This window comes from Pipistrellus hanaki, assembly GCF_964339955.1.
Source record: "Pipistrellus hanaki genome assembly, chromosome: 12".
NCBI lineage: Eukaryota > Metazoa > Chordata > Mammalia > Chiroptera > Vespertilionidae > Pipistrellus > Pipistrellus hanaki.
Window position 1 is genome coordinate 56134814 of NC_140514.1, and position 24378 is coordinate 56159191.

The 24378-nt window shown below is 54.3% G+C and overlaps 1 protein-coding gene across 6 annotated transcripts in view; it reads left to right on the plus strand.

Moving 5' to 3' along the window:
* The window catches only part of FHL2 (four and a half LIM domains 2), a 49213-nt gene extending 27883 nt beyond the window's left edge, over positions 1–21330 (plus strand). For 3 of the 6 annotated variants that reach the window (XM_084900919.1, XM_084900920.1, XM_084900921.1), the window contains 5 exons: positions 1933–2107; positions 12414–12588; positions 14996–15165; positions 18137–18323; positions 20232–20607. In XM_084900919.1, the coding sequence (XP_084757045.1) occupies positions 1955–2107; positions 12414–12588; positions 14996–15165; positions 18137–18323; positions 20232–20383 (837 nt within the window). In that variant the 5' untranslated portion in view covers positions 1933–1954 and the 3' untranslated portion in view covers positions 20384–20607. Of the gene's footprint in view, positions 1–1932; positions 2108–12203; positions 12325–12413; positions 12589–14995; positions 15166–18136; positions 18324–20231; positions 20608–20735 lie in introns of those variants that run through there. The other 3 variants (XR_014796510.1, XR_014796511.1, XM_084900922.1) reach the window with 3 other exon arrangements.
* The last annotated feature ends 3048 nt before the right edge of the window (positions 21331–24378 follow it).

The window sequence follows — 24378 nt, forward strand, 5'->3', positions numbered from 1 at the left end:
CCTCCTCTCTTTCGTTTTTATTTCAGATTCTCGAGGTATTATTCTTATATTTGTGTGAATAAAATGGGCCATAAACCTCTGGAAATGGCAGCCTTTATTGGAAAAATATGTGTGTTGGAGACAGTGTCCAATTGTGATGAAATAGATGACAGCCACTTTCAAAACTGAGGAATTGCAGGAGAGCATCCAGTCTTCTTCCAGCATTGCTGCTGCAACCTGTGGTGGCTTCTGTGCAAAGTATATTCAGTGTCTCTCTCTCTCTCTCTCTCTCTCACACACACACACACACACACACACACACGCACACGCACACGCACACGCACGCACACACGCATGCGCGGGTGCCCACCTTTCCCCATTCCTTTCTTTCCCAGGCACACTGCCTCTGCTTCCTTCTCCTAAGCTCCACGGGCCCTTCTTTTGCTCCGTAACGTGTTCCTTGGGCCCACGCAGCCCAGCTGGCTCACTTCTCCAGGGCTCACTTGTACCTCTGTGACTTCCTAAATAAACTTTTGCTGGTAAAAACAAAAATAAAGCATATTTATATGGTGGGTCACAGAATAATAATTCAAATGCTTAAGAGCCTCGTCTTGTGATGTTATTACAGGAACATCCAGACAGTGTTTTCTTTAACTCCAGGAAGAGCAATTCAGAAGGTTGGATCTTACCACATGTGTCCAGCTGCACATTCAATACTCTTGGGGGAAAAAATGTTCTATAAATCTGGAAATAACCAAGTCCGGATACTTGAATAATGTTCATTTCTTAGCTTACAGTTGTCAAGACCTTGTATATACAGGAGTACAAAATTAATAAACACTGTCATATCTGCTACTATTATAAACCAGGCAACAATATTTTATTTGCATTGTAGGGTTTTATTATGAAATTTCACACTTAACTGGTTTGAAATGACAGAGAATTGAAAAAAGTTTAATTAGAATTCATGAAACATTGCTCAGAGTTACACAGCCAGTCTACATATTTAACAATTTATTGAACTTTTTACTTTTCACAAATAAAATATTGCCACTTGAGAATATATTCTTGCAGAATATCAGCTCTGTGTCTTCCATGCCCTGGAGGTGTCTGTCCACACCGGGTATTTCTGGAAGCGCTCTAACCTGTACGGGAACGGCACACGAGGAGGAGGCGAGAGGAAAACCTGTCCCCCCCCTCCCTGTCCCTTCCTGCTCATGCACACTCCAGGCTCACCCTGGGGAAGTGCAGTGACTGGCCTCAGACGCATCCTTGTTCCTTTCGGAAAACCGGGAGGCCCTGCCTGAGAGGCCTCCGCCTGCAGGCGGTGCTGATCCCGTCCTCGGAAGCCAGTCTTCCGTGCCCCGCTCCGGCGGCCGGGCGTGGGAGGGGGGCCTTCTCATCCGAGGAAGCTGACTCGCCCGAGGAATGCATGGCACTTTTTCTGTGCCAGGGTAGGCGCTTCCCGGTGCAATGTCAAGGTCATGGGGAATGAATGCTGTCCGATAGGCCTCCAACCGCAGGTTCACCATCTCCAAGCCCTCCCTGGGCCACTGCGGTTTCTTACTGTTCACACTGACGAGCACATGGGACTCGTGGAAAGTTCGTAGAAATGAACTCATTGTTTGTGAGCCTGCCTTCCTGACGGGCCAGCAGGCAGGGAGGGCGCAGGCCATCACACACGCACACTTCTGAAGCACATGCAGGGGGCTCTGTGCAAACTCTTGTGCCCAAAACTGAGGTGGCTTTTCCTGACACGGTCAACGACACAAAACTGCCTCCAATGATTATTTTAAAGTATTGAAAACGGGGATCATTTCAAGGCCCAGTTAGTTACTGGCCAGAGGAGGGAGCCACCGGCTGGCGGGAGGTGGCACTGAGGGCACCGCCCGCCAGGCCCAGCACACGGCATTCGCTGCGCTCGCCGTGACACGATTGTCTCCTGTTTGGCAGGTCACCGAGGAGCCGGGTCAGGATGGAGCGCTTTGACTGCCACCACTGCGAAGAGTCTCTCTTCGGCAAGAAGTACATCCTGAGGGAGGATAGCCCCTACTGTGTGGGCTGCTTCGAGGCCCTGTACGCCAGCACCTGCGAGGAGTGCGGCAAGCCCATCGGCTGCGACTGCAAGGTACCGGCCCGCTGTGCCCGTGGTCCCTGCCCTCCCCCCACCCTGCGCCCCAGCAACCGGGCCGTGTGCAGGTGGTGCTGAAGTCCCAAACATATCCCTGATGAAATCCCATCGCTGGGAGCCCCGCCCCACCCCCACTCCGAGGGCGGATCCTTCAGTGTCTTCGAGCCTCTTCCCTCCGCTGGTCGGTCCCTGCCCTCTCCCTTTGGGTAGGCGTGCCCAGGCTTTCCCAGGCGGGGCGGAGCGTCCACCTGCGTGTCTTAGGTCCAGGTATCCACGTCCTTATCTCACACCGCCAGCTCCCACCCCAGCTCCCTCCGGGGCGACGCTTACTCATATTTGCTGTGCGCTGACTCACGGAGCAGGTGCTCTCAGCCCGTCTGCGCACCGGAGAGCAGGAAGTGCAGTGGCAGGGAGGGCTCCTCCCTGTCCTGGCGGGAGGTCGGGATCTGCCCTTTCATTTTCCAGGGGAAAGGCACACGTGTGGGAATTCCCGCTGTCCTGCTGTGAGGGCGCTGCAGGTTCAGTGAGGCCCCGGCCCTGGTGCCGCCCGCCTGCCCGGCCGGCCGGTGCTGCTCAGCGGGTTTGTCACACTGGCCGCTGACGGACCCCCGGGGCCGCCTGTCTGAGGTCGCCCTCTTCCCGCAGGACCGCTGCTGAAACACCCCCAGCGCTGTCCGCGATGGCCCCCAGGAGCCTAGACTGGGCACAAAGCGGGGTCACACTGGAATCTCTAAAGGGATTCCCGAATTTCAGGAAATTTATGGCATTTCCCTATTTCCTGCTCTCATTCCTCTGTGCGCTTTTGGGATTGTGTCACCCTCCGCTGTTATAAATGTCAGTTCCTCATTGCTGACTGACCCAGTGAGGCTGTGCATTGATGCTGTTCCAACCCGTCCGGTGCACGGTCCCTGCACGTCCTTGCTGGCCACGGGGGCCGGCACAGGCAGTCGGCTGCGCCCTCCGTTCCTGCCGCGAGGCCGGCGGTGACCACCGCGGGTCGTTTCCATCTTGTGCGGACAGAGGCCTTGGTCCTGAGCAGAGACAGAGGCTGCGGTGCCTGCTCCAGGCCGTGTGGCGTGTGGCTTTGCCGTCAGAGCAGGAGAGGCAGCCAGGGGTCCGGACAGGAAGCTCAGAGGTGGTCCTGTGTAACCTGCAAAAGGTCCAGCTTTCCGGCACCTGAACAACTCGCTGATTGTTGAATTCCATTTCCAGCTTTTCCTGGGGTGTCCCTGCCTCACAGCCCTCAGTCCCCGCTCGTTCCCTGGGCCGAGCGTGCAAACTGCCCGCTCCAGCCTGGCTGGCTCGCCACCTGTCTGCTCTGGGGCTGACTACTTGAGCCCTCTGGCCATCTTCACATCTCTCAGATGGAGGTGACACCAGGCTGCCCACCTCCTGGCTCGCCACCTGTCTGCTCTGGGGCTGACTACCTGAGCCCTCTGGCCATCTTCACATCTCTCAGATGGAGGTGACACCAGGCTGCCCACCTCCTGGCTCGCCACCTGTCTGCTCTGGGGCTGACTACTTGAGCCCTCTGGCCATCTTCACATCTCTCAGATGGAGGTGACACCAGGGTGCCCACCTCCTGGGGTGTAGGGTGTGTAGACAAGAGCCCTGGGCACCAGGAATGGCAGCTAGGCGTCACTACCAAATCCAAACTGCCACTTTCCTGCCCCTGGCTGCCCTGCCCTTCCCATAGCATGTTCCCTCCACACACCTCTCCCTTTATCAGTTTCCATTATAAAAACACCAATAAAGGTGTCCGATTTGAGGAACAACTAAACAGGCAGGAAAGAATCATCTATACTAATAAAATGGTAGTATGCTAATTAAACTGGGAGACCCTCCGACAAAGCCATGGTGGCAGGGCCAAGGCAGAGGTGGTTAGAGGTGATCAGGCTGGTAGCGGAGGGCAGTTGGGGGCAAGCGGGCCAGCAAAGAGGGGGAGGGGGCAATTGAGGGCACACAGGCCAGCAGGAGGGTATTTGGGGTCAAGCAGGCCAGCTGGGGGTGGCAGTTGGAGGTGAGCAGGGGGCAGTTGGGGGTGAGCAGTTAAGGGCAATCAGGCAGGCAGGCAGGTGAGTGGTTAGGAGCCAGTAGTCCCAGATTTCGAGAGGGTTGTCCAACATTCCCCGAGGGGTCCCAGATTGGAAAGGGTGCAGGCCAGACTGAGGGACACTCCCCTTCTCCCCCCAGTGCATGAATTTTATGCACCAGGCCTCTAGTTATTTTATAAAAGCTTTACCTGGAAAAGACTTAAGTAGGTGCAAGTTTCACTTATTATCCTAACAAAGAACAACTAGTTTAAGGAAACATTTTGGATATTTAAAGGTACTCATCGTAGACTGGAGACTAATGTAAAAACAAAACAAACCGGTGTAACTAATTGGGTTGAGTGTCAACCTATGACCCAGGAGGTCACAGTTTGGTTCCTGGCCAGGGTACATGCCCTGGTTGTGGTTTCAGTACCCAGTGGGTCATACAGGAGGCAGCTAACCAATGATTCTCACTCATCATTAATGTTTCTTTCTCTACCTTTTCCTTTCTCTCTGAAATAAACACACACACACACACACACACACACACACACACACATACTAGAGGCCTGGTGTATGAAATTCGTGCATGGGTAGTGTCCATACACCTGACCAGCAATCAGAGTCAATCGGGGCCTTCTGGCTGCTGGCTGGGGCCTCCCTTCCCTGACTGCCGACCAGGGTCTTCCTTCGTCCCACGCTGCCCCCCTGGTGATCAGTGCACATCATAGTGAGTAGAACTCCCACAGGAACAATTTGCATATTAGGCTTTTATATACTATTAGATAGCTATATTAAAAATAAATAAATAAATGGCAAAAATCACCATTTCTCTAATACGATTTAGTGGAAAGACCCTCAAACCTCCTTATTCTTTAGCACATACTTTATGAGCAAACACAAGAATCTTCCAAATGGGGCCAAAATCAATACAACTGCTGCAAAGTCAAGAGTTAATCATGCTGAACTTTTCAACCCAGATTATTGTTTGTGGCATTACGCCATGTGACTTTCCACATGTTGGAAGAAAAAGAGATGTCGACTTGAAGTTAGATTTTGCCATTTGGTGCTTTTGAATATTTGGAACAGTTTTCTTGACTCAGAAATAATGATATGATTGACTTTGTGGAGGAAGCAACGGTAGCAAAGAATGTTTGTTACTACTTCATAGGGAGCACCTGAGTGGGCAGAGCTGGGCCATTCTTTTAGAATAGCACAGGCACTGAGCCTCATGTGATGCCCTCTGAAGGGTGGGGTTTGTGGGAATTGGGCTAATCTTGTGGTACTGACTGCCTTTTATTTTTATTTATTTTATTTTTTAATTAAAGCTTTATTGTTGAAAATATTACACATGTGCCCTTTTTTATCTCATTGACCCCGCCTAGCCCACCCCCATCGCCTGCCCCAGGCCTTCACCACCCTATTGTCTGTGTCCATGGGTTATGCATATACACATACAAGTTCTTTGGTCTCTTCCCACCTACCCACCCTCTGAGGTTCCACATTCTATTCAAGACTTCCATTGTCTCTGGATCTATTTTGTTCATCAGTTTATTTTGTTGATTACATTCCATGCATGGATGAGATCATGTGATACTTATCTTTCTCTGACTGGCTTATTTCACTTAGCATGATACTCTCCAGGTCCCTCCATGCTGTCTCAAAAGGTAAGAGATTCTTCTTTTTTATTGCTGCCTAGTACCCTATGGTGTAATTGTACCACGGCTTTTTTATCCACTCATCTACTGATAGGCACTTGGGCAGTTTCCAGATCTCAACTATTGTAAATTGTGTTGCTGTGAACATAGGGGTGCATATATTATTTCTAATTGGTGTTTTGGGTATTTTAGGATATAGTCCTAGAAGTGGGATGACTGGGTCAAATGGAAGTTCCATTTTAAATTTTTTGAAGAAATGCCGTACTGTTTTCCGTAATGGCTGCACCAGTCTGCATTCCAACCAGCAGTGCAGGAGGGTTCCCTTTTCTCCACTCCCTCACCAGCATTTGTCATTTGTTGATTTATTGATGGATTGTTTGTCTTCCTTTTGTTAAGTTATATGAGTTCCTTATATATTTTGGATGTTAACCTTCATCAGATGTATCATTTCCAGATATGTCCTCCCATGCAGTGGACTTTTTTATTGTTTTGTTGATGGTTTCTTTTGCTGTGCAGAAGCTCTTTATTTTCTGTAGTCCCATTTGTTTAGTCTCCTTATTTTCTTTTGCCCAAATAGATGTATCTGTAAACCTATTGCTATGAGAGATGTCTGAGATTTTGCTGTCTATGGTTTCTTCTAGGATTTTTATGGTTTGATGACTTACATTTAAATCTTATCCATTTTGAGTTTATTCTTGTGTATGGTGTAAGTTGGTGGTCTAGTTTCCTTTTTTGTTGTTGTTGTTTTTTTTTTGCTTGTATCTGTCCAATTTTCCCAGCACCATTTATTAAAAAGACTGTTTTGACTCCGTTGTATATTCTTGCCTCCTTTGTCAAGTATTAATTGAGTGAATGGCTTAGGTTGATTTCTGGGGTCTCTATTCTCTTTCATTGATCTATATGCCCGTTTTTGTGCCAGTACCAGGTTGTTTTGATTACTATGGCTTTGTATTATTGTGATGCCTCCAACTTTGTTCTTCTTTCTCAAGATTGCTGTTGCTATTGGAGGTCTTTTTTGGTTCCATATAAATTTTTGAAGAGTTTGTTCTAAATCTGTGAAATATGCTGTTGGTAATTTAATAGGGATTGCATTGATTCTGTAGATTGCCTTGGATAGTATGAACATTTTAATGATATTGATTCTACCAATCCATGAACATGGTATATTCTTTCACTTGTTCATATCTTTCTCTATCTCTTTTTTCAACATCCTGTAGATTTCAGGTCTTATACATCCTTGATTAAGTTGATTCCTAAGTATCTTAATTTTGTTGTTGCAATGGTAAGTGGGATTATTTATTAAGTTTCTGTTTCTAAGAATTCATTAGTGGAGTATAAAAATGCCATTGATTTCAGGTGTTAATTTTGTATCTGCTACATTGCCAAATTCATTTATTAAAACTAGTAGTTTTTTTGGTGGGGTCTTTAGCGTTTTCTATACATAATATGTCAAGGATGTTTCTTCAAACAGGTTCTCTATTCCTTGCTCCCTTTCTTTCCTTTCTGTGAATATTGTTACATTTCACATTGTCCCACAGTTCCCTTAAGCTGTTTTCTTGTGTGTGTTTTTTTTAATTTTTTTCTTTCTTTTTGGTTCTCTGATTGAGTGATTTTTTTCAACCCTGTTTTCTAATTCACTGGTCTGATCCGTAGCTTCACCTAATCTGCTGTGTATTCCTTCCAATGTGTTCTTTATTAGTGCTATGTCTTTCTTTATTTCTGACTGTCCTTTTTTCATAGTTTCTATATGTTTTCTCATACTGTTGAACATCTTTACCATCATTACTCTGAACTCTATATCAGATAAATTTATCTATATCAGATAAATTTCTTATCTCCATTTCATTTATCTCTCAGTGAATTCTCTTGTTCTTTCATTTGGGGGCTGTTGTTTTTTGTCTCCCCATTTGGCTTGCCTGTTTGCGTTTGTGTCTGTGTATTAGGTAGATCTGTTATGACTCCCAATCTCTAGTGCAGAACAATGTCAGACGCTCTTTCTGATTGGTCCTGAGGCCCCCTTTTAGCTATCAGCATTCCACAGCTTATGGCTCCCTCTGCTGGGACTGGTTGCCTTTGGAAAGGACCAAGATGTGCAGCAGTGTCTGCTTTTCCTAGCCCCAAGCCCAGAAGGAGATCAGGCAGAGATTCAGAGGATCCAGAGACCTGCCTCTGCCTGCAGTCTAATTGTTATCAGCCTTGACTTGTCTTAGGCTATGAACCATAGGGTGGGCAAGAGTTCTTCCAACAGGGTGTGGCTACTACTTACCCCAGGCCGGAAACCACCTGGATAGCAAAGGTCCATAGGAGAAAGATAGAGTCTGCAGCATGAGAGAATGACTCAGCACAGGAAACCGGAGTGTCTGCCTTCTGAGCTCTAACCACAGAGCCCCCACCCCTGGCTTCTACTCACACAGCTCCAGTCCACTCAGCCTCCGTCTGCCAGAGCCCACAGTGAGTGGCTGCACATGCAGTTTTGTGCATTGGCCCTTTAAGAGGGTGCCTGCATTTCCAGCCTCTCTCCCTGGCAGACAGCAACCCTGCTGCTTTTCACAGCCAGATGTTCTGTGGGCACCTTTCTCAGTCCTGGTTCTCTGGGCTGGGGGGTCCAGCTTTGGGTTTAGACCTCAGAGTTCTCAGTGGTCACCCCCCACAGCTGAGATGTCCCTCCCGACCTTCGGCTGCTGTGTGTGGGAGCCTGGCCAGCCCTTTCACGCCTCCACCTCGCCTGCCAGTTTCCACTTCCCATTCTTGGCTATGGGGTTCTCTCCAGCCAGTCTTCAGTTGGTTTTTCAGGGTGGTTTTTCTGTGTTTTCGTCATTCCAGTTTGGTCTTGAGAGAGTGTCAGTGTAGCTTCCACTTACTCTTCTGCCATCCTGACAGCCTTCTAAATGAGATAGACAAGACTTCAGGACCTATTACCGTAGTTGGATTATATGTATCTGAATATCATTTCTGTGCAGTCACTCAATTACGTTCTTTACTTCTACTTAGTTACTCAGGAAATGCTGTGGTCTCAAAGGGTAAAAACCATTTGTTTTTGTGGCCAATGGGACAGTTGAAAACACGTAATAAAAATAAAACTTTTGATACCCCATTACACTGTTCCTGTGGATACTAGCAAAAAACATTTTTTTAACCTGATTACAGATTTTTATTTTTTATTTATTATTTATTTATTTATTTTGTGTGTGTGTGTGTGTGTATGTGTGTGTGTGTGGATGGGTTTATCTACCTATGTTCTGGGCTTCAAAAATTCCACAAAGTACAGACAAGACGGGTTGGGCTGGAGCTCCAGAGATGGCTGTAAGAACCATACATTCATCAAATCAGCGACTTCAGCACACATGCTCAACTCAGACTGAGTTTTTGTGTCTGTGAGAGCAGGTCATAAGTCAGAGAGGCCACCTGACCCATGCATGTGCCCTAGGCCTAGCCAGTTCTGGGAAGAGGAAGACAGTAACAAATGGAGATCCATCTGTGGATCTAAGACTCGCATTCGGGGATAGCTTCCAGTCACCAAAGCTCCATGCACTGAGTGGAACTTTTGTTCCAGACCCTGGGAAATGAGCTAATTCCGTGATCTGAACTTCTCATAACACCTCCTGTGGAGGGACTTCTTCGTTCTATTTTGTGGAGAAGCCGCTGAGGCTGAGAGAGGTGAGGGGTGTTGCTGGGTCACAGGGTTGGGAGGCACCTGAGTTAGAATTAAGCCCAGGTGGGGTGTTCCTGCCCCACGTTCTGCCCCGCCAGCCCCACGCAGCCGTGGGGGGACTGTCTGCAGGACTCGGCCAGCTGCGGCGGGACTGCTGTCTGTGCTGGGGGTCAGCTGTCTGCCTCGCCTCCATCGCGGGCCTTAGCAACGGGCTCCTGTTTCTGCTGGGCCTTCAGGTGGCAATGACTGTGCTGCAGAAATGACTTCCTTCTAGAACACTCTTTCCAGTCTCCTAATTAGTTAAAGGAGAAACGTTGAACTGATGATCAAATTGTCCTGAGTGTACTCATCAAACTATAAAAGTTTCTCATTTGACATTTGGAAAGCTCTTAAAGGACAGAAATGTCGGAGGCCCTTTGGCAAAAGGCAGCCTCGGGGAGGGGCCAGGCGCCTGGATTAGCCCCGCCCAGGTTAGAGCGAGCCCTCTGTACACCGGAGGACTCCTGGCCCGGCGGAGGGCAGAGTGAGACGGAGCGGGTCAGGCCGCCTGCCCCAGCCCTGCCTCCGGGAGGGCCGCCGCTGCTCCTTCTGTTGTTGCGTTAAGTGCTTAGTGAGCGGATCAGCTTTTTAGAGTTTCCGTGTAATGTGTCGGAGTTTGTAGTGAGCACTAACTATGTGCATGTATTTGGACATCCTCCTCTAAGAGAGAAAGCTGGGGGAACTGAGTAAAGCAGGCTCTCGGAATTGGGAACAAAACAACCAGCTGGGGACTATGGGACCTCTCCTTCCATGAAAACCAGGGGTCACAGCCAGGCACGCCGCACGCAGCCGGATCACGCCCAGCCGGGTGGCACGGGGCCAGGCTTGCCCTGAGCCTTGGTCCCGGGTGTGAAAACGGTCCCTCTCCCAGGGGAGCGGACTGCGCCATGGACGGGCCAGGGCGCCAGAGGAGGGGCCCTCGCCTGCTCCTCTGACCTTTGTTTTCGGGTTTGAAAGAACATGCTGTCGAAAGCCCGGTAACCTGATGGTCTGAGGCCGAGGCCGTCGACCATCCACAGAGGGAGTCCTGTGGCTGTGGCTGCTCTGCACGCCCAGCCCAGGCGGGAGGTGCGCCAAGGGTGGGTGCCCGCGCCAGGCCCGCTTCTCTTCGGGGTGGGCCGCCCTGAGCCCGGCGTGCCCTGAGCCCGCCGAGGGTCCCGCCAGGACACCAGCCCACCCTGCCCCGCTGAGGCTCAGGGCGGGCCAGGCAGAGGCACTTCCACCTCCGGGTGTTTCTGGAATGGGAACTGGGAAATCTGACAGGAAGTGTTTGTCTTACATTATTTATCAACATCTTACTGCGATTTATGACGTTCCTGTGAGCATAAGATTAGCGTTGCTGTTTTTTATGGGATGTATAAAAGATTGTTTTCTTTTCTCTTCTTCCTTCTCTCTCTAAAAGACTTTAAAACCAGGACATTTATTTGTTTTTGTTGTTGTTAACCCTCACCCGAGGATACTTCTCCACTGATTTTTAGGGAGAGTGGAAGAGTGGACTGAGAGAAATATTGATGTGAGAGAAACACATCCATCGGTTGCCTCCTGCACGAGCCCTGACCAGGCCGGAGGCAGCCTGCAACCGAGGTGCGTGCCCTTGACCGGAACTGAACAGGGACCCTTTGGTCCGAAGGCCAATGCTCTATCCACTGAGCCAAACCGGTCTCGGTCGGAGAGGAGCCGGTGTCTCGGTCTCGGTCCGAGCGGAGCCGGTGTTTGGGTCCCGGGTCCGAGCGGAGCCGGCGTCTCGGTCCCTGTCCGAGCGGAGCTGGCGTCTCGGTCCCCGTCCGAGCGGAGCCGGTGTTTCGGTCTAACAAGGCCAGGATGTGTTTTCACCCCTGCGCTGGCCCTGCTCCAGCTCCCACCTGACCCCAGAACGTGGTGGGGATGCTCTGGGCGGTGGTGTGAGCCGCGTCGGTGTGAGCCGCGTCGGGCACTGAGCTGGGAGCAGCCCGGAGCCCTCGCCGTGGCCTCCGGTTCCGTTTCTGCCTCGTTAGGAAGTGGACGGCGGTTCTGGCCAGAGCTGGGAAATCCAGGAACAATAGAAAGTAATCCCGTTTAGGGTAGAGCTGCATGTAAACAGGTCACTTTAACGTTGAACTGGTCCTTCCAAAGCCCTCTGAACAGCACACGTGTGAGGAGGCCAGACCCAGGCCGCCGAGAGCCCGCAGCTCCCGGGCACTCGGTCCCTCTTCCTGGAACGCAGGCGCCATCCCCTCAGCACCTGGCCCACCGGTTCCTCATTCACTCTTTCCACGGCCAGACCCCCAGCCCTCGCGTCTCCGAGGCCCTCTCCCCGCCTGTCCTCCTCCACCTGCACACGCACGTCCCCTGCACGGCCTTCAGGACGAACCTACACGCGTGCAGGCCTTACAGGGCCACCTGACCCGCCTGGCTCCCGCCCCGCTCCCCCTCGTCCATGCACACGCCACCATCTGCCCGGAATGCCCGCCCCCCCGCCCTCCCTGCTCCCCGCCCTCGCGGGCGTCCAGCTCAGCTGGTGGCACCAGCAGGCGGCGTCTCCTTCCACTAAGTCCCACAGGGCCTGTGCCTGGGCTCCTTCCCTGACTCGCCCTCCACCGGGCTCCCCTCCTGCCGCCAGCACGGTGATCCGCTGTCAGGGGGCTGCCCACCTCCCTCGGGGCCGGGCTCCTGCAGCTCCAGAGGCCGCCGGTGAGAAGCCTGGACTTCCATGTTTTCTGTCTCTTCCTCAGAGATGACACCTAAGGGGATCCATTCGCTCTCCATCTCTCCCCTCTCTGTCTCACACACACCCTGTCTACACAGCGTTCCCAATGCAGTCAGGACAGCAGCCCGGCCTCACTCATCTGAGCAGTAGGTGGAGGGCATGGCCCTCTGCTCCGTCCGCCTGGCGGGCTGGCAGGCCTCCGCAGCGGCCCTCTGACTGTGTGTCTGGCCTGCAGGACTTGTCCTACAAGGACCGGCACTGGCACGAGGCCTGCTTCCACTGCTCCCGCTGCGAGAGCTCGCTGGTGGACAAGCCCTTCGCCGCCAAGGAGGACCAGCTGCTCTGCACCGACTGCTACTCCCACGAGTACTCGTCCCGGTGCCAGGAGTGCAAGAAGACCATCATGCCAGGTCAGGCCCGCGCACGCCTCTTCCCCCACTTGCTCGCAAATCTGTGTCGGGGTCCTGTCAGCAAGCATGCCCGCCCCCGGTGCCCGGGCAGCAGCGGGGTGTCCGAGACCAGTGGGTGGAGAGGCGACCGGGGCTCCGTCCGGGAGCTCGCCCTCTGCAGACGGACCCACCTTCCGAGCAGCTCCGACTGCGGCAGGCACTTGCCCGTGGGGTTGGGGGGGGGGGGGGGGGAGGGGGGGGCTGTGTCCCTGGTTGTTTAGGAGGAAAGTAGTTTGTTTTGTTTGGATTTTTGCAGGAGAGAGAAACGTTTCCTTTTTAAAACGAGAGCGAACAAATACATGTGACATTTAAAACAAATCCTGTGAGACACCCAGAAATGGACCTGCCGCTGGCACAGGTGCGGACTTGGCTGTGGCCAGTTTGCCGGCGGCACAGGCAGGGCCGGCCTCACCCGCCCCCAGTGGGCCCGGAAGACAGACCTGGCGCGTTAGCAAATAGGAGCACAGAGCTCCCAGTTAAGTCTGAGTTTCAGCTCGTTTGCTAGAGTCTCTCCCATTCGGGACCTTTCATCTGGCATCCCTTCCGGAGAGCTACATCGACCAGAGACAGTCCGTGGAGCCGAGACTAAGCCCCCAGAGCCTGTCCCATGGCCAGCGGGCAGCGGGCACAGATGGCCTGCAGGAGGTGCCACCGGGAGGGGAGGACTTGGGGCCTGAGGACTCTGAGGCGGTCAGGAGGGCCCGGGAGGATCCGGGAGGGCCCGGGAGCCACCACGGAGCCAGGCTTAGGCGCAGTGGCCCATGGAGCACAGGCTGGAGACATCCCCCTTTACATCCCTTCCCCACCACACACTCACACACACACATTCACACACACACACACACACACACACTCACACACACTCACACACACTCACACACACTCACACACACACTCACACACACATACACACACTAACACACACACACTCACACACACACTCACACACACACATACACACACTAACACACACTCTCACACACACATACACACTCTCTCTCACACACACACACTCTCACACACACAAGGCTGCTGCGTTAGGGGAGCTCGGTCCTACGGGGCAGGTTTAGAACTAAAGGCGGGCACATGAAGAGAATTGCACCCACAGAAGTGATGCATGAAGTATGTGTAAAGTATGTGTGGGTAAAGTATGTGTGGGGTTTTAAAAAGTTGGTCTGAAGAGTGAATTAAGCTAGCGATTCTGACTTACAGTACGTGGATTTAGACTTGTGATTTTAAATTGAAAATGTCTTCATTGATAAACTGTTTCAACATTTAAGGGATCTTATTACTCCCCATGGTTAGAAGTTTAATTCATTTCAACAACAATTACTTAAGAACTTGAGGTTCACTTTGTTAGTTGAGGAGCTTTAAAGGGATATCAAATATACTTCACTTTCTAAAGGTCACCACATTAACAACAGAACCAAACAAAGGCCCTTGGAAAGTGACGTTTAAAATCCACTGTGTCCATGAGGGCAGTGAGAGATGTGCCGCGGGAACTGGAGGGCTGTGCGTTTGCTGTCTCGGTAAATGAATGCAGCTGGTCCCAGTGACTGGAAGGGAATGAAGGCAGCCGAGTCATGCAGGTCAGACTCTCCACTCTGCTGGGGACTGATTGTCGAGCTCCGAGTTTGTTTTACTTTTGGTGTGCTCGCTTTGGAAATGGAGATGCTAAAGAGTTCTGAGCAGGAGACCAGCATGTGGGAGGTGTTATTTTAGGAAGATCTATTGGTTTAAGAAATCATAATGTTATAAAAGGCAAGGGCGTGATTAGGTCTTCAGTCCGTGGGGGCGTGCAGGAGGCAGCTGGACAGTGATTCTCTCATCACTGATGTTTCTATCTCTCTCTCTCCCTCTCCCTTCCTCTCTGAAATCAATTAAAAAAAAAAAAAATCTCCATCTGGAGAATCCGTCTGCCATGCAGGTTCTGTTAGACGAGGTTTGCTGCCACCTGCTGGCCATGTTTTGCAGACCTTCTGCAGGTCTGTGCCCACAGGACGCCCTGCGGGGGACAGGGCGGTTCCTGAGCCCTGGTGAGGAATCAGACTTGCTTCAGAAGACACCAAGGATGCACTTGCACAGCATTGCTTGGGGTCTTATGTTCACTGACAACGTCCTTGGCTGCTTGGCCAGAGGGAAGGTCAGAGATGAGAATATTTTACACGTCATGTGCACACACACACACTGAGTGTGTCCGGATGTTCTGGCAGCTGGGTGTACAGCAGTGGGCCCCTCTCTACAACCCACAAAGCCTCCCCCTTGGAGGCGAAGCCCTCGCTGTGGGCAGATGGAGCGGGGGGCGGGTCCCAGGGCAGACTGCACCCAGCATCGGTCACAGCGCCGCTCTGTTCCTGCCTGTCGCCAGGCACCCGCAAGATGGAGTACAAGGGCAGCAGCTGGCACGAGACCTGCTTCACCTGCCACCGCTGTCAGCAGCCCATCGGGACCAAGAGCTTCATCCCCAAGGACGAGCAGAACTTCTGCGTGCCCTGCTACGAGAAGCAGCACGCCCTGCACTGTGTTCAGTGCAAAAAGGTACCGAGCCCTGGGCCTCGCACACGCTCAGTGTGGGCCACGCCCACCGCTCGCCCTTCCCGAAAGGTGACGGCTGTGACACGGAGCGGCACCAAGTCACACCTGTCGCCCTCTGTCCATGGTTCTCCTGTGCTCCGACACTGGCCCCTGGGGCCTGTGTTCCAGGCTTTTCAGGCATGAGCACTGTGGTCTGAGAGAAAGTCCTGCATCCCTCCCTCCCTTCCTGCCTCCCTCCCTCCCTCCCTCCTCCCTCCCTCCCTCCCTCCCTCCTCCCTGCCTCCCTCCCTCCTCCCTCCCTCCCTCCCTCCCTCCCTCCCTCCCTCCCTCCCTTCCTCCCTTCCTTTCTTCTCCTTTCCCAGATGTGTGGCTGATGTGAGAACTTAGACCCCAGAGCGGTCTCTGTTATCTTGCTCTGGAAGCCAACGGCTGTGAAAGGAAAAGAGGCGGTGGGAGGGGGCAGTCAGGGGATGGCCGACCAGGGAGGGCAGACCATCAGCTACCCGTCCCCAGGAGCCCGGGCCCTGGCTGTGTGGCCGTTAGGTTAGAGAGGCGAGCCCTGCACCGGGAGGAAGCCGTCTCCCTCCCGCCTGTCCTGTCCCCCCTCGACTGTGCCCTTCGGGCGTAGCTTCCTTTCCCAGTGTCTGCACATACACACACACACACACACACACACACACACACACAGGCCCTGACACGGCGAGGCCTGTGTCCACTCACACACACACACACACACACACAGGCCCTGACACGTGAGGCCTGTGTCCGGTCACACACACAGGCCCTGACTCAGTGAGGACTGTGTCCGCTCACACACACACACACAGGCCCTGACACGTGAGGCCTGTGTCCGGTCACACACACAGGCCCTGACACGTGAGGCCTGTGCCCGCTCACACACACCCACAGGTCCTGACACGTGAGGCCTGTGTCCGCTTACACACACACACAGGCCCTGACACGTGAGGACTGTGTCCGCTCACACACACACACAGGCCCTGACACGTGAGGCCTGTGTCCGGTCACACACACAGGCCCTGACTCAGTGAGGACTGTGTCCGCTCACACACACACACAGGCCCTGACACGTGAGGACTGTGTCCGCTCACACACACACACAGGCCCTGACACGTGAGGCCTGTGTCCGCTTACACACACACACAGGCCCTGACCCGTGAGGACTGTGTCCGCTCACACACACACACAGGCCCTGACACGTGAGGCCTGTGTCCGGTCACACACACAGGCCCTGACTCAGTGAGGACTGTGTCCGCTCACACACACACACACAGGCCCTGACACGTGAGGACTGTGTCCGCTCACACACACACACAGGCCCTGACACGTGAGGACTGTGTCCGCTCACACACACACACAGGCCCTGACACGGCTAGGATTGTGCACCTGCACCGCCACCAGCGCCCTGGCTGCTGTCACGGGACTAAGTCACACCGCCCGCCCTCTTTCTGTCTGTGCCACGTGCCCGTCCCCTCCTGCCACCTGCCTGCACCATTGCAGAGGGCAGAGCGTTAGGCTTTTCTTCAGTCTCCACCTCCTTTCCTTCTCTCATTTCCATTTTTCTTTACCATTTTGAATTCCATTTCCCCTGTGCCCCCTCTCACACCACATGTCTGTGCTGTTTATTCCTTCATCCCTCCATGGCCCCCTCTTCCCTGCGCACTCCCTTTTTGTTGCTGTTCCTCAGTGAGAGCCCGGAGCTGCCCTTTAGCCGGTCCTCTGGCTCGGCCTTCCCCACCTCACTGCGGTTCCCGTGGGGAGGTGTGGGCTGCCCGTGTGTGTGTTTACAGCACACGTTCATGCCGAAGGCTCCTTCCTGCCTCTGAGCGGGGTGTGGGGTCTGGATGGCAGAGCGAGGGGGCTCCAGATGGAGCATCTGCCACAGACACGCCTGTGGCCTCAGAGACACTTTGCCACCAACATAGTTTGCATAAATTTGGATAATGATTAATTAATGAAGAGAATACGGGATGGAAGGAAGTCCTGGTCTCTGTACATACTTTGCGTTTACTAGCGTTGAATTCTCAGGCAAGTCACTTGCCGTCTCGGGGTCCCAGCTGTCCATCTGCCAGACGAGTCCTGCCCGTCCGTCCGTTGAGGAGGAGCAGACACAGGGCGGGCAGGGCGTTCAGGACGCACTGTGAGTGCCATGAGTGTCCTCCGTCCTGCACGACGGCCCGCGGCCAGCTGAGATCGGACTCGGCTCTGTCCTCATCCCTTGGTTAACTCAGCGGTCGGCAAACCACGGCTTTCGAGCCACATGTGGCTCTTTGACCCCTTGAGTCAAATACCATGTGCGGGTGCACACGTACAGTGCGATTGAAACTTCGTGGCTCATGTGCATATGTCTGTTTTCAGTCTGGGCGAGTCTATTTTGAAGAAGTGGCGTTAGAACACTCAAGGGGCCAAAGAGCCGCATGTGGCTCGTGAGCCGCGGTTTGCCAACCACGGGGTTAACTAAACACGGAAAGCAACAGTGCACACAGGAAGTAGCGGGTCAGGCGGAGGTGTTGCTGACCAGGGTGTGCCTGGCTCCCACGCAGTCCTGGAGCTGAGACGGGCAAGGAGGGGGCCTGGGGCCCGCCCAGCCGCTCTGCGGCCCCGCAGACCCGCCCCACGTGGCCTTAGCCTCTTCCGCAGCAGTGACTGGACCAGGGAGACCCGGTCATTACAGACAAGGCCTTCAAGGTCAGGGTTAGGTTAGGGTCGCCCTCCTCGCCGCAGGCTCTGCCTTCACCCCGGCACTGCCTCCTGCCCCTGACGCCTGCGCCCAGTCCAGCACCCTGAGGATGGAGGGCGGGCACCCTGTACCCACGTCACTAGCAGGAAGCCAGGTCTGCAGCAGGGACTGAGGGCCCGGAAGCGGTTTCTCAGTGACCTTGAACCAGAACTGACGTTCCCTGGAGGCCGCTCTGCCTCAGGCCCTGACCCTGACCCCTGCCCTCTTGCCTCCCAGCCCATCACCGCCGGAGGGGTCACCTACCGGGAGCAGCCCTGGCACAAGGAGTGCTTCGTGTGCACCGCCTGCAAGAAGCCGCTGTCCGGGCAGCACTTCACGTCCCGGGACGAGTTTGCCTACTGCCTGGACTGCTTCTGCGACCTGTATGCCAAGAAGTGTGCCGGCTGCACCAACCCCATCAGCGGTGAGTGTCTGGGGCCAGCAGGCCGCGCCCTGCCCCTCCTCGAGCCGAGGCTGGCGGGGAGAGTCTGACACAGGCTTGTTGCACGGAAGACCTTGCAGAGGCTGCGGCCGGTGCGGGCCCTGCAGGAAAGAGCCGTGCGTGGTGCTGGCAGAGGTCTGGCCTTCGGTTTGTAAGAACCCGGCGTCTGCGAAGCGCAGCAGCGCCCCTGGCAGTGGGGGAGGCGGCCCGCGCTCCAGGCCTCGGCCTGAGCTGACCTTCCTGCCGCCTCCGGCCTGGCGCCCTGGACACTTGGACAGGGAGCGCGTGCCCTCGGCTCACCGGGGCCCTGACGCCACGTGGGTGGCCTGTTCCCAGGCCCTGCTTCTGCTGTGGCCGGTTCTCTCAGACCCACAGTCTGTGTGTCTGTGGCAGCCGTCTGTGCGGTGACGGGGAGTTCCCCTCGCAGCGGGCCGCCTCCCCAGCGTGCACCACCCTGGCCCTCCGGGTAGTTCTTTCCTCTCCCCAACGGCTGGGCAAAGCGGCTGGCAGACAGGCACCGGCCTAATCTATGAAACACAGGAACTCAGTGCGGGGACCAGGCGGCTGGTCAGACTGCAGTCTCCGGAGGGCTCCCCACAAGTGGCCACACAAACTGGGGTGCGGCTGGGAGGGAGAGTGGAAGACGACGCCAGCACAGAAGCTTGTGGGTTCCATCCCCAATCGGGTGCTTACAGGAGGCAAGCGATCCATGTTTCTCTCTCACACCCATGTTTCGCTGTCTCCCTCTCCCTCCTCCTCCCTCTCTCTGTAACAAAAATAAAAAACAAGGCATAGCTGGGAGCCACTGTGGGTTCAGTCTGGAGTCAGACCACCACAGTGCACCAGTGTCACAGCAGAGTGAGCGGACAGCTGCCTGCCGGTGCGGGCCGGCCGCAGTGTGCACAGAGCGCCGCGTGTGGCGCTGCGAGGCGCGGTGAGCGGTCGCCTCCCCACCTCACCTTCCCGCTGGGGGTGAGCGCCAGGGCCCGGTCTCCCCACGTTAGAGATTTAACGCTGTTCTCAGCCTCGCCTGTTGAGTTACAAAGCAACTGCCTTTCCACGAATTACAGGCTTCTCCTCCTGGTCTGAGACGGCAGCCCGTGCCAAGGGGGAAGTCAGTGCGGCTGTCTCATGTTTAATGTGGTAGATCGGAAAGAACTCTAATTGCAATTCATGATCTAAATCCCACCAGAATCGATCCCAACTCCCAGACAGCAGGACCCTGATCTACCTCAGTCCAAGGGCTCTGAGGCCGCACCCTCACTGGTGACAGCAGCAGTGCCCTCAGGCGTGTGACAGGGGTCAGTCATCAGTCCGGGCCAGGCGCCCCAACTGAAAGGCGTTCCCACCGTTTTGTTCAGAGCCTGGCAGTTTCCTGCAGCCCACACACCTTCCCGAGCTGCCTCCTCGCCCTCTCCCGCCACCTCCGGGCACGCTGGGGCTTCTCCGGCTGCCCCCTGCAGGAAGCGCACCTCCTCCACACCCAGCCATCCTGTCTCTGGTGCGGTCCTTCCGGCATCCCAGGGAGGAGGAGCCTCTCCCCTCGCCCTCCTGGGAGCGAGCGCCGCACCCGCGCCCGGTGAGGGCGCTCAGCTGTCGGTGCCGGCCGTGCCCGGTGAGGGCGCTCAGCTGTCGGTGCCGGCCGTGCCCGGTGAGGGCGCTCAGCTGTGGGTGCCGGCCGCGCCTGGTGAGGGCGCTCAGCTGTCGGTGCCTTCTGGGGGCACACGGACGCTGGAACGGGTGCGTCCCACACGCTGCTCTCTGGCTGCTTCTCTCGGAGTCCTGGCCCCTCGGGCTGTGCCTGGACCCACTCCCAGGAGCAGAGCCGAATCCCGGTGCAGCCCCGCGCCAGCCGGCTGTGCTCACCGCGTCCCTCCCCTCCGCCCACAGGCCTCGGCGGCACCAAGTACATCTCCTTCGAGGAGCGGCAGTGGCACAACGACTGCTTCAACTGCAAGAAGTGCTCCCTGTCGCTGGTGGGCCGCGGCTTCCTCACCGAGCGCGACGACATCCTGTGCCCCGACTGCGGGAAGGACATCTGAGCACGGCCCCGACCCCACGGTCCTGTCCCCGCGGCCCTGTCCCCCCCTGTCCCCACGGCCCTGTCCCCGCGGCCCTGTCCCCCCCTGTCCCCACGGCCCTGTCCCCGCGGCCCTGTCCCCCCCTGTCCCGCGGCCCTGTCCCCGAGGCCCTGTCCCCCCCTGTCCCCCCTGTCCCCCCCTGTTCCCACGGCCCTGTCCCCGCGGCCCTGTCCCCCCCTGTCCCTGCAGCCATGTCCCCGCGGCCCTGTCCCCCCTGTCCCTGCAGCCATGTCCCCGCGGCCCTGTCCCCCCCTGTCCCTGTCCCTGTCCCGCGGCCCTGTCCCCGCGGCCCTGTCCCCCCCTGTCCCTGCAGCCATGTCCCCGCGGCCCTGTCCCCCCTGTCCCCACGGCCCTGTCCCCGCGGCCCTGTCCCCCCCTGTCCCTGTCCCGCGGCCCTTTCCCCGCGTCCCTGTCCCCGCAGCCCCCTCCCCGCGTCCCTGTCCCCACGTCCCCGGCCCCGCGGCCCTGTCCCCGCGGCCCTGTCCCCATGTCCCTGTCCCCGCGTCCCTGTCCCCGCGGGGCAGCAGGGAGCGCCTCCTCCGGCCGCACCAGGCTTTCCTCTGCTTCTCAGCGATAGTCACTAGTCATGTTGTGTAAACCCTCCCCCCTCCTACTAGCCCAGTCCCGGGAGGAGAAACCCTTATGGAGACCTGAGGTGGGAAGATGGTTGTGAATTGTTATAACCAAGCCAGGCAAATCCAAGTGCAAACTTCCCGCTGAATATCTTTATAAATGTATCTTCCTTTCACCGCATATTTAATTTTAAGTGCAATTAAGATGTCAGGAACTTGAAAGTAATGACAAGCTGGTCCCTACAGCTGTCACTTCCTGACGTGTGAGGCCCGCAGCGTGATTGTATGACTTGCAATAAAGCTACCCAGCACCGAGTGGGAGTGAGCACACAGTCAGGCTGCGTGATCCACTGTGCTGCGCCGTCCGTGCACTGTCCGGGGCGGGCCCTCGCGGGCGGGCATGTTACTGAAACTGGATCACACCTTTCACTGACAAGCTTCCATCAGCACACGCTGCCTTCTCTGACCTCTCCCCAAACTCCTGGACTTAATGCTCTGACTTGATGCAGTGACATGAGTTCTGAGGGAGCCTGTGACAGTGGAGGCAGTTTGGGGCCCTGAGAGCTCAGAGCTTTCCTGTCGGGGAGCTTGCACTGACCTGCCTTCTCTCCGTAAGGTGCAGGACTGCAAAGGGCACCGCGCCGAGAGGCCGGAGATGGCAGCTCGCTCTGTGTATCGCGGCGCCTGAGCATCGAGGGCACCTGGCGCCGCAGGAAGTGCAGGATCACTGCTGTATACACGCCACCCAGAGCTCCTGGCTGGGCAGTCTGTCAGTCACCTGGAGAGCAGGCTACACCCCTGAAAGCTCTGAACAGTTTGTGAGCTCGAGCCTTGCATATTCAAAAGAGTAGCAATGCTGACCTGTGGTCCTCCGTTTTCTGAGACAATGCCTCATGGTAAAATGATAGGGTGTCCAATCAGGAAGAATATATGCACCCCTATGTTCATAGCAGTGCAGTTTACAATAGTTAAGATCTGGAACAGCCCAAGTGCCCATCAGAAAAAAAGTGGGTAAAAAAGCTGAGGTTTCCCCGGCTGGTGGCTCAGTGGCTAGAGCACCAGCCAAGAACCAAAGAGTCCCGGGTTCGATTCTGGTCAAGGGCACATACCTAGCCCGCAGGCTCCCCACTCCATTTGGGGTGCATATGGGAGGCCACTGGTTGATGCGGCTCTCCCACGTCAGTGTTCATCTCTTCTCTTCTTCACCCCCCTCCCTTCCACTCTCTCTAAAACCAATGGAAGAAATGGCCTCCAGTAAGAAAACAACAAAAAAGCTGTGGTACATTTACACCGTGAAATATTATGCAGAAGTAAGAAATAATTATCTTTACCCTTAGAGACAGCATGGAGGGCCCTGGAGAGTATCATGCTAAGTGAAATAAGCCAGAGAAAGACAAGTATCACATGATGTCACTCATATGTGGAAGCTAATGAACAAAATAAACTCACAGCCGAAACCGGTTTGGCTCAGTGGATAGAGCCTCAGCCTGCGGACTGAAGGATCCCGGGTTCGATTCCGGTTAAGTGCATGTACCTTGGTTGCGGGCATATCCTAAGTAGGGGGCGTGCAAGAGGCAGCTATCGATGACTCTCATCGATGTTTCTAACTCTATCTCTCTCCTTTCCTCTCTGTAAAAAATATATTTTAAATAATAATAATAATAAATAAATAAACTCACAAACAAAATAGATCCAGAGACATGGAAGCAGGGAACAGACTGAAGATTCCCAGAGGGAAGAGATTACCCAAAGAACTTGTATGCATATACAAATAGCCCGTGGACACACACCATAGAGTGGAAAAGGCCGGGCCGCGGATGGGGTGGGTTAGAAAGGATCACTGGAGGAAAGGGGACTTCTGTTAATAGTTCCATCAAAAAGATAAGTTGTTATAAAATGGAACGGTGCCAGGGAAAGCAGGTGGGAGCCCCGCCCGTCAGTCAGGCCGCCACCAGAGGGCGTCTGACCCCGTGAGCCAGGCCGTGAGCCAGGCCGCCAGAGTGAGTGAGCTGGAAGCTCTGCTCAGAAAGAATAAACCACCCTTGTTAGTTGTTTTGCCACCGTCTACTTTATAACGTTAACGTGAAAACATTCAGACCTGTAAAGAACTTCTGTGCGTTTACTGGAGCCAAGCTGTCGACAATGGATTGAGATAATGCTCCAGAGAATGGCGGGTTACATCTGTATTTATACATTGCCATCAAAGGAGGGACGTAGGTGGGTTACATGAAATCCATTGGTGATAGACTGGAGAGACGGGAGAAAGCAAAGCGGGAACCCCTGGGATTGGATAAATAGTAAAATGATGGACACATTCTTAGATGGGTGCAGGAACAATTAACAGGATAATGAAGGAATCTGGTATCTGTCCTGGCGCCCAGCACATTAAGTTGTGCCCCAAGGGGTCCAGAAAAAGGGAAGTTACAAGTTACCCTGACATTTCAAGGGTATGTTATCATAGATGCAAAAGGACAATAGGCTCAATTGATGCAGAGGTTGGCCTTGTCAGTGACGATACCAGCCTAGGAGGTGACTACCCACCATAACTGCTTTCAGTTAAAGTTTAATTTCAGACCATCCTCTGTGGTTATTTTAGGTCTCTGAGTTTGCAGGACCGCCACGCAGGCCTCCCCTGAGCTTGTCAGGTCAGCATGTGGTCCCTCTCCTCCACAATAACATAGAAGTAAAAGCATTCTGGCAAATGTGCTTTTGAAAATAAAAATAGCAGTATTCCAAAAAAATAAAAGCAAAAGCTTTCCAAATTTCATTATGGAACATCTTACTTGTTCCTGGTTAAAAACACAGCTACACTAAAAGTATCCAACCTAAAATTACCCAGCGTGTCAAAAACAGATCTTAGTGGCAAGCAACTACCAGGGAGCTAGTAGCTCCATGAGATTAGTAGCAAAAAGCAAAATGGCAGACTGGCCAGTTTACCCAAAACCCAGGGAAGCAGCGCCCTCAGGAGATCCCACTTGCCGCTGGGGACCCAGGAGACAAGTGAGGAGCATCAAGGACGGGCAGGAGACGTGAGAGCATTCGCCAAGCCACACACAGAGCAGCCACACTCTTAGAAGCCTTGTCTGCTCAGAGGGCTGAGCAGAAGCTCTGACCTGGCTGAGCATTATTGTGAACATGTTCAAAGACCTAGAGGAAACCATGCTTAGAGAATGAAAGGAACATTTATAATAACCATTGCTCATCAGAGTGAGAATACCAATAATGCGGTGAACCTTTTTAAAAAGAGCCAAATGGAAATTCTGGAGTCTGAAAATGCAATAACCAACATGAGAAACCACTAGAGAAGCTTGAGCTGGGAGGAGAGGAAACCAGAGAATGCGAAGACAGATCAATAAAGATCATGAAATCTGAAAAACGGGAAAA